This window comes from Cataglyphis hispanica, chromosome 1 (genome assembly GCF_021464435.1).
Source record: "Cataglyphis hispanica isolate Lineage 1 chromosome 1, ULB_Chis1_1.0, whole genome shotgun sequence".
Lineage (NCBI taxonomy): Eukaryota > Metazoa > Arthropoda > Insecta > Hymenoptera > Formicidae > Cataglyphis > Cataglyphis hispanica.
The window spans coordinates 8615976-8625110 of record NC_065954.1 but is presented as its reverse complement, the minus strand read 5'-3'; the positions used below and the strand labels follow the sequence as shown (position 1 = coordinate 8625110).

Genomic DNA, 9135 nt, shown 5'->3' with positions numbered 1-9135 from the left:
ACTGCACAAATCCATATATTTGTTATAACACTCGATCAATCTTATTACATTATATCTCATAATCTCAAAACAATATCGTCCTTTATATAACAAATTTTTCAAACTATCTATACAAGGGGAAAAAAGCGTAACACATCCAAGTCTTTAGAATTCACAACTTATGGCAGCACAATCTATATAATCGAATCGAGAAATTTATCTTGCCGCATAAACGTTTATCAATTTTTACGAATTTTTGAACGTACAGTTTATCAATCCCAATTCCGTTTGGACATTTATTATTATTGCAAGTAAGTTAAAAATTTAAATATTAATTTATTTCCAAGAAATCTTAAAAATAGTATTTGTGACAGTAAACTGTCACACATGCATGATTTTTCAAGAGTATATATTTCCTATATATTTATATGATATTAAATGTTAATTTAGTATTAATATTAATTACATAATGTCCATTATCTTTTATTTATAAAATTATTATTTAAAACCACACATATGTTTACCGTTTTTGAGTGTGTTTCATCAGAGGTTACATTGATTTAATTTGACATTTGTTAAGCTGTTTTTTTTTTTTAATTGATAATTAGTAATATATAATTTTTGCTTTAGAATGTCTGGTCGAGACGGAGGTAAGAAAAAGCCCTTAAAAGCACCAAAGAAAGAATCAAAAGTTTTAGACGATCAGGACGTAGCTTTCAAGCAAAAGCAAAAGGAGCAACAAAAAGCATTAGCTGAAGCAGCGAAAAAAGCCAGTCAAAAGGGTCCTCTAGTCACTGGTGGTATAAAAAAATCTGGAAAGAAATGATCATCTGTAGTATAATGGATGAAATACGTGATTGACTGCACATAAATGTCAGATTATAACAATAATTTTGAACTGATCCATTGTTATACCGATTTTCTGCGATATCTTTTTTTACGATTCTTATATGTCGACAAATGCTTGAAACTTGTAAATAAAACAATGTTATGATGTATTCTTCAATCTTTTAAATTTTTAGGGTACAAGTTATAAATTGCAATGTCGATATATGTGAAGAACATTTATATTTGTGTTCCTGAAATAACAAACTTTATACATATATTTTGCATCAAATACCAATTCAAAGTTTATTTTAATCCAAACAAAGTAATATATATATTTAAATATCTAAAAATATAAATTCTTTCACAATCGCAACATATCTATATGAAATCAATTATATTGTTTGACATTAAATTACCTACTGCTTTTGTTTAATATTCTGAATAAAAATATATACTAATTATTAAATTTATGATTTACAACGATAAATATTGTAAAGATGATAAAAAAAGAATTCTTTATATGCCATTATCCAGAAAGAAGCACGAGAGACCACGCCACCGTTTTTCGAATAACACTTTTTCTGATTGATACAAGAGCGTCAACTAGATTCATTTTAAAGCCGATGGAACTATATGGCTAGATCCATTTTTCAAATGCCACGTGTCAGATATTACGGACAGCGATAATAAATTATTAATTTATAAATTAATAAATTAATTTTATTAATTTTTATATATATTTTATATACTATATATTCGTAATAATACATATTTATAATGAAAATTTATTTCATTTTACATAGACAATTCTTCTAATAATTTATTTAATAATAATAAATTATTATTAGGGAGCTATTATGGTTCTTAAAACGAGGTGAAAATTACAAAAGTGAATAGATTTACTAGATTTCAACAAATAAAATTGTAAATATTCTAGTGAATTTCCTCATTTTTGTATGTTTTTACTTCGTTTCGAAAACCGTAATAGGCCTGTTACGTGAATTGGAACATAACCTTGTTAAAGCAGAACATGTTTTGTTCACTGCGACGATGACATTTCGTCAATTATTTACACAAGATGTACCGTTCTCGGAGATAAATGGCATCATTATTTGGCAAAATTATGGTATGTGATATATAACCTTTGTTTTTTTTTTTCGATTTTTGAAAAGTTAACGTACCGAAGCAAAGGCGTACTTTTTGCAAATAATGCAAACTACACAAGAAACACAAAGTGACACAAAACAAGAAGAGTAAGGAGAGATATGCCTCGCAGAAGACGTTATGATCGCAAACAGCAAGGTTTTGGCGGTCAAACTGAGCCCATCTTCAAAAAAAAAGGTAAGCTTGTATCCTTATATTATTATAAATACTTAAATATAGATTGCAGTTTTGTACTACATTTATTAGTTGATATATAATGCGACTAGAAAATACTATAATAGACCGTATTACATGCAAATTCATGAATGTTTTCTCTATTGTGATAATCTTTAGTGTTATTAATTGCAATGTTACAATATCGAATTGATCTATACCATCAATGATATTAACAATTTATGCATGTATTATAAAGTTATAAAAATTATCTTTGTTTTTTATTAAATATATTTTGTCATACAAGTATAGGCGAAAACGACAAAGAAAATTATATTGAGGATGGAATGTACGGAATACAAGTACAGAAAATAAATTCTACTGAAAAAATGCAAGCACTTTGAATTGGGTGGTGACAAGAAGAGGAAGGTGAGTACAAACATGTTTGAAAAAATATTCAAACAAAGATAAAACATTAAATTGATTCTTAATTAACAAAATTACTGTGTTCAGGGTCAAATGATTCAGTTCTAAATTATCCACTCAAAAAGTTTTCAACATATTCTGTATTTAATAAGAAATAAATAAATCTACAAGGATTTGTACATATCTTTATTTGGATGGTTTGTGTTTTATAATGTGAAAATGTCTAAACGAGCAGCACTATCTTTTTAATTTTTATTTACCTCGATTCTTCCTGTTATCCAATGATCATGGTATAAAAATCTGTTATGTAACTATCTGTTATGGAATGCCAACAAGATAAGAATGCTAACAAGATAAGAAAAAAGGTAAAATGATATGTATCTCAGTATTTGCATTTGTCAAATATATAAAATAAATTATGACATGCATACATGTATTAAGAGTAATAACATTTTTTTTTATATATTAAAATAGCAATGTGTTTCTCTTAATGATAGAGAATTAATATATTTATATTAAAGTTTATAGTTAATATCTAAATGTGAATATTGAGATATTTAATATCAAGTAAACATACCAATGTTAATCAAATATAGCATAAATGTTACAATATCTGTATAAATGAAAACAGATATCACATTTACTCCAATATGGAGTTATCCAGTCCTTCCTGCTTCATCTTTAATTTAACTCCTTCCTTTGGTACACCAATGCGTAACATTGATGCAACATTTTAAAATACTTTTCATAGCGAGGATCTTTAGCTGCAGACTTTTGTCTCTTCGTCTTTTTTAGGTTTTACTTCACCATCCAAATAAAGATGTATACAAATCCTTGTAGATTTCTTATTAAATACAGAATATGTTGAAAACCTTGAGTGGATAATTTAGAACTGAATCATTTGACCCTGAAAAGTAATTTTGTTAATTAAGAATCAATTTAATGTTTTATCTTTGTTTGAATATTTTTTTCAAACATGTTTATATTCACCTTCCTCTTTTTGTCACCACCCAGTTCAAAGTGCTTGCATCTTTTCAGTGGAATTTGTTTTCTGTACTTGCATTCTGTACATTCCATTCTCAATACAATTTTCTTTGTCGTTTTCGCCTATACACGTATGACAAAATATATTTAATAAAAAGCAAAAATAATTTTTATAACTTTATAATACATGCGTCAATTGTTAATATCATCGATGGTACAGATCAATTCGATATTGTAACATTGCAATTAATAACACTAAAGACTGTCACAATAGAGAATAACATTCATGAATTTGTATGTTAATACGGTCTATTATAGTATTTTCTAGTCGTATTATGTTTCAACTAATAAATGTAGTACAAAACTGCAATCTATAATTAAGTATTTATAATAATATAAGGATACAAGTTTACTTTTTTTCTGAAGATGGGCTTAGTTTGACCACCAAAACCTTGCTGTTTGCGATCATAACGTCTTCTGCCCTGTGAGGCATGTCTCTCCTTACTCTTCTTGTATTGTGTCACTTTGTGATTCTTGTGTACTTTGCATTTTTTGCAAAAAGTACGTCTTTGCTTCGGTACGTTAACCTTTAAAAAATCGAAAAAAAAAAACAAAGATTAAACAGATGTTACATCACATACCACAATTTTGCCGAATAATGATGCCATTTATCTCCGAGAAAGGTACATCTTATAAAATAATTGACGAAATGTTTATCGTCGCGGTGAATCAAAACATATTCTGCTTTAACAAGATTATGTTCCAATTCACGTAACAATCATCGCATGTCGAGTCTCAAAAGATATTAAATTCCAATAAATATATTTCAAATGCGAATGCAGATTTCGCGGAGTATTTAACGACAATGATCTTCGAAATGTTCGCGGATAAAAATAATTCGTTGAAGAGTCGTATCGACCTACCATCTTGAACGTATCGAAGGAAAAAGGAACGCACAGAAACGTGCGACTTGACCGGAAATTCGAAGCGCCGATGGACCGGAACTGTTACTCGGCGCGTCCGCGCAAACGCGTTCACGTTGCAAATTCATGAATCTTGAATATACATTTTTTGCGCTCCATATGCGTAAATATTAATACGATGTAGACCGATGTTATAACATTTCAAGAATCTTGAATTTCTCTCTCTCGCGTATTAAAACACGGCGAGGAGAGAGAGAGAGGAGAGAACTGCCTACGAGATGTCGCCGCGAAACCACGGATTGGATTTACGCCATTAATACAGCCGGTATCAAAATTGATATATAAAACATCCAATCAATAAATGCAATCTTATATTAAGGTATCCTTTATTATTTGTGCTTACGCGGGATATAAATAAACGATCAGCTCCGCACGAGGCGGATTCAATCTAACAATCTGCTCGTTCATCTGACAATTCTATGCGATGAACGCGTATATATGTATATATATATATATATATATATATATATATATATATATATATATATATTATATAAGTATATTCTTTTCATAGAATTATATATATATAATATAATCAATTTGCTTACGTCTTAAGTTTTACTGCTTAAGTATTTTTATATGTCATGGCTTAAAAGTTCCTTGCATCAATGTGAGGCAATAAGGAGGCCTATTACGATTTTCGAAACGAAATGAAAAATACAAAAGTGAGGAAATTCACTAAAATATTTACAATTTCATTTATTGAAATCTAGTAAATCTGTTCACTTTTGTAATTTTCACCTCGTTTTAAGAACCGTCATAGCTCCCAAGAACAAGGGAATAGCGATAACGTTAAACGATATCCAATGAGAGATTTACTTTTTCGAAAAAGCAGTGTTCTCATTGGATATTGCCTATTGCTATCGCCTCGCATTGTGCAAGAGCCTTTAGTCTTAAGTCTTACTGCTTAAGTTTTTTTATGTGCCATAGTTTTATTTATCTCTCCTCTTTTGCGTTAGATTTACTTAAGAACAAACTTTTCCTATAGTTCTATAAAAACCTATTTGGTTGCGAACTCGATTGCGATTGGAGTTATGATCGACAGTTGCCCAATCAACCATTAAGCTGCTTTGTTCTGATTGGTCAACAATGGCGGAAGGAATGGTTAAGAAAAGATTAAAAATTTGTTAACAATTTTTTTAAATAAACGGGCAACTACCAAACATTTTGAATGCGGTACCAAACATTAGCAATCAACGATTAAAAAAAAAAAAAAATCCATAATAGTCAAAGTGGGGGGGCTAAAAAAAGATTAAAAATTTATTTTTTTTGTGAAAAAACGGAAAACTATCAAATGTTTTGAATACGATATCAAACATTACCAAACAATTGATAAAAAAAAATTCATAATTATCAAAGTGGGGGGAGGGGGGGGGCTAACTTTGGTGACGTAAAGTTTCAAGAATTTAAACAGTTTAGAAAAGATGAATGTAATTCGATATTTCATCACTAGTTGCTGCGTTGCAATGCCAGAAGCTGCCAATAGATGACACCATTCTTAAAATTCTGCAGTCTGTAAAGTGAAATCGAACGAAAGTTATCAGCGTCTGTCAGCTTCAGAGCGATCGGAGCGATGTTAGAGACTCTGTGACATTCGTTCGATCGCACGGCAATTGCACATTTGACGAAGACCACGATATTTTGGGAATTTGAACCTGAAAGAAAAAAAAAAGGATAAAAGTATTCACGCGTTAAGATCGTGACTCACTTCCGCTATACGTCATCACTCGCAAAAACCAAGTGTCTTTGCTGTGGGCACCGCCTGATACGTAGATCCGCGTGTGACGTGTGGATCTGTCATTCTTTGTTGCTGCCGCCCATTACCGAAAGAGCATTCAACAATGGTGAGTATTGTTGAGAATTATAGAAGCACGTCGACGACGACGTGCCAGGTACGATGAGCATGCGTCTAAACGTATCGCTACGTGTGTATGTTCGCAGGCGTCGTACTCCGAGGATCAGCTGGCCGGTAAGTCTGAAGGCGACTGTGTATGCAACAGTCAGTGCAGAGCGAGATCAAGAGAGGCGAGCGATCGGGGGGGTCCATGCCACGCTCTTTTCCCCCGGGCTTTTAATTCAGGTCAAGAGTATCATCGCCTTTTTAGACCCTGGTGCGCGCGCGCTTATTGAAGATTGCCTTTTATGGTTCGATATTTGAAAGCAAGTCGCTGGCAACTCGTCGACGACTCAATCGCGATCCCGCCTCTTCTGATCAAGATTTGCTGATTATTCTGGTTTTATACTCTTGCCAGTTATATGCTTCGTTGATGCAAAACGTGATTAAAAACAGATTGTTCGATATAAAATAAATTTCTAGTATTTTGATTGTCACGTGTAGTGATTGCTTTAAGTATAGTAGATCTTGTCTTTCATAAAAGTGCAGGATGTATGGCTACAGTTATCAAGAATTGGCTAGTAGAATGATGTCATCTATGGAGGGTAAACGCTTCTATATATTTATTGATTTAGAATATTGGTAGAGACTATCGCACACAATCTCTTAAATCGGATGATTTAATTACAGTGTACATTAAAACGGTTTTAAAAAGTTTTAAAAGAAATTATAAAATTTTTACCCTTTTTTTATATCTTTAATTTTAAAAAATCTTAAGCAATTTTAGTAACTCCTAAAATTATTTTGTTATATAATGTGTATCCACAAAATATAAATTAAGTATAAATTGAGTTTGTGTGATGAAAAGTAAATGTAGAATTGCACTGTAGAATTCCAGGAAGCTTTTCAGTTGTTTGATAGCCGCGGGGATGGAAAAATCCATGTGTCCCAGATTGGCGACGCATTACGAGCTCTTGGTCAGAATCCAACTGAATCGGATGTGAAAAAGTTTACTCACCAACACAAACCGGACGAGCGTATCAGTTTTGAAGTATTTTTGCCAATCTACCAGGCGATCAGTAAGTCCCGTACGTCCGACACAGCAGATGACTTCATCGAGGGCCTGCGTCATTTCGATAAAGATGGGAACGGCTTTATATCTTCTGCAGAATTGCGACACCTTTTGACGACACTCGGTACGTATTGCACCTGCGTGTTTATGAAAAGAAAAACGTACGGGATTTTTATTTCGTTTATTATTGCAGGTGAGAAACTTAGCGATGAAGAAGTAGAAACATTATTGACAGGTCATGAAGATTCACAGGGTAATATCAATTACGAAGATTTTGTTCGCCAGGTGATGTGCGGTTAAGTAGCAACTTAATTACATGTAAGAGAGTATTATTATCATTATTCTCGTTTATTTTGCCATCAAATCTATTGGAGTAATTTCATTTCTGAAGTATCATATCATAGTATGTGTACCTATATGGCGATTTATCTCGATGGAATCGTAACAAAACACTATTATGTACACTGCGGGAGAAAAGGAGGTTGTCCCTTTTTATATAAGAGTTTAAATTAGTTAAACAATGGTAGATAAAGAACAATCTAGCGCATTGTGCCTTGACGTATACTCCGATTTATGAGCATTTAGTGATATTCATAGTAAGACACATGCCTATCGTGTGATCTTTAGCGAGATATCTAAATTCCGCGGACATTCCAAATTTTTCTAAGATAGATTTGAAAGAATTTGAAGGTAACTGGTCTTCAGAGCGAAGGCTGAGCATTTTGATTTACGCTGACATGGGCCATGTATGTACTTTCATCTTTTCCTCTGTCAAGCTCAAATATCCTTTGTGTGGCTAGAAAACGTACATTCGAGAGAATCATTCACATTTCCTATTATATCCTAAAAAAAAGAACGCGGAGAGTATTCACTTATTTATTTATGCATGAGCGCGTATTTGTGTTTCCGAAATGCGCAATAAAATATATTGTATATTGCAATGAATAAAAAAAAGTTGCTCTAAGAGATTCTGGAACTATATTGACCGTGTTTGTCTTGTAAATAAAATAGACTATAATTTATAATAATTTATGACAGATTTTATATATATATATATATATATATGTATGTATATATCTAAAAATTTAGAATTTTTATCATAAATGTTTTCTTTTCTGTAATTTGTATATTATATGAATATTTAGAAGAAAAGCTGTCAAATAATCAGAATAAGAAAAACCATCGCGCTTGATTGTCGGTTATTCGCATTCGAAAGTCCGCGGTCGACGCATGTGCGGTGATCTATCACGCGTTTGATTCGCGGAAGATTCCTTTCCCAATGTCACGTGGCACAAAACGGTAGCGCTACAGCTACACTCGTCGATCCCCACAGTGGCTCCAGTCCAGGAGTCCAGCAGTGTCACTTGAAACTCTGTAACGAACGCATCTAGTATTCTGATCTTGCGCATTTCAGCTTTAGCGAAAGCCCACCACCCTCCCTCCCCCCCCGTCGCAATCATTACTCGTCGTTCGCTGTTCCAGCGATTATTTTGTGGTGGACCAGTGCATTTAAAGCCGCCAAAATTTTACGAAGAAAGAAGTATGAGTATTAACTCCAGTCTGTCGTTAAGTAATAGTGAAAGTAGTAAAAAGCCGATAATGCCGAGTTTAATTTCCAGTAATTGGTGAGTATATATAGCAACGTGACTAGTATACGTAACTACGCCATTTTTGTCTCGCCTTCTCCGCCATTTTGCATCTCACCACCTTTC

At 32.5% G+C, this 9135-nt stretch overlaps 3 protein-coding genes across 7 annotated transcripts; 2 read left to right on the top strand and 1 right to left on the bottom strand.

The window, feature by feature from the left end:
- The first annotated feature begins 131 nt into the window (after window positions 1-131).
- LOC126851481 (translation machinery-associated protein 7 homolog) lies at window positions 132-977 on the top strand. The gene is made up of 2 exons (XM_050595519.1): window positions 132-290; window positions 610-977. The coding sequence occupies exon 2, from the start codon at window positions 611-613 to the stop codon at window positions 803-805; it is 195 nt and encodes a 64-aa protein (XP_050451476.1). The 5' UTR covers window positions 132-290; window position 610; the 3' UTR covers window positions 806-977.
- A 1696-nt stretch (window positions 978-2673) lies between these two features.
- Window positions 2674-4617, bottom strand: LOC126851449 (60S ribosomal protein L44). Of its 4 annotated transcripts, none has more exons than XR_007687674.1 (5): window positions 4458-4617; window positions 3948-4121; window positions 3541-3657; window positions 3128-3457; window positions 2674-2895 (listed from the first exon to the last, which is right to left on the bottom strand). XR_007687674.1 is itself a non-coding variant. In XM_050595434.1 (4 exons), the coding sequence occupies exons 1-4, from the start codon at window positions 4458-4460 to the stop codon at window positions 3437-3439; spliced, it is 315 nt and encodes a 104-aa protein (XP_050451391.1). In that variant the 5' UTR covers window positions 4461-4617; the 3' UTR covers window positions 2674-3436. The 4 variants fall into 4 exon arrangements, 1 of the variants encoding a protein (XP_050451391.1); XR_007687676.1 differs by having other exon boundaries at window positions 2674-2865; XR_007687675.1 differs by having other exon boundaries at window positions 2674-2850.
- Window positions 4618-5994: 1377 nt separating this feature from the next.
- Window positions 5995-8391, top strand: LOC126851363 (myosin-2 essential light chain). Of its 2 annotated transcripts, XM_050595255.1 has the most exons (4): window positions 5995-6361; window positions 6459-6486; window positions 7242-7547; window positions 7617-8391. In XM_050595255.1, exons 1-4 carry the CDS (start codon window positions 6359-6361, stop codon window positions 7721-7723), a joined length of 444 nt encoding a protein of 147 aa, XP_050451212.1. In that variant the 5' UTR covers window positions 5995-6358; the 3' UTR covers window positions 7724-8391. The 2 variants fall into 2 exon arrangements, with proteins under 2 accessions (XP_050451212.1, XP_050451219.1); XM_050595262.1 differs by lacking the exons at window positions 5995-6361; window positions 6459-6486 and adding an exon at window positions 6511-6956.
- Window positions 8392-9135: the final 744 nt, after the last annotated feature.

Excerpts from the sequence above, each read along its gene's own strand:
- LOC126851481 (XM_050595519.1), top strand. The coding sequence starts at position 611 with ATGTCTGGTCGAGACGGAGGTAAGAAAAAGCCCTTAAAAGCACCAAAG.
- LOC126851449 (XM_050595434.1), bottom strand. Across the intron at positions 3,658-3,947 it reads AGCCCATCTTCAGAAAAAAA|GCGAAAACGACAAAGAAAAT; the intron begins GTAAACTTGTAT and ends ATACGTGTATAG. Across the intron at positions 3,458-3,540 it reads GTGGTGACAAAAAGAGGAAG|GGTCAAATGATTCAGTTCTA; the intron begins GTGAATATAAAC and ends ATTACTTTTCAG.
- LOC126851363 (XM_050595262.1), top strand. The coding sequence starts at position 6,902 with ATGTATGGCTACAGTTATCAAGAATTGGCTAGTAGAATGATGTCATCT. Across the intron at positions 6,957-7,241 it reads AATGATGTCATCTATGGAGG|AATTCCAGGAAGCTTTTCAG; the intron begins GTAAACGCTTCT and ends ATTGCACTGTAG. Across the intron at positions 7,548-7,616 it reads ACACCTTTTGACGACACTCG|GTGAGAAACTTAGCGATGAA; the intron begins GTACGTATTGCA and ends TTATTATTGCAG.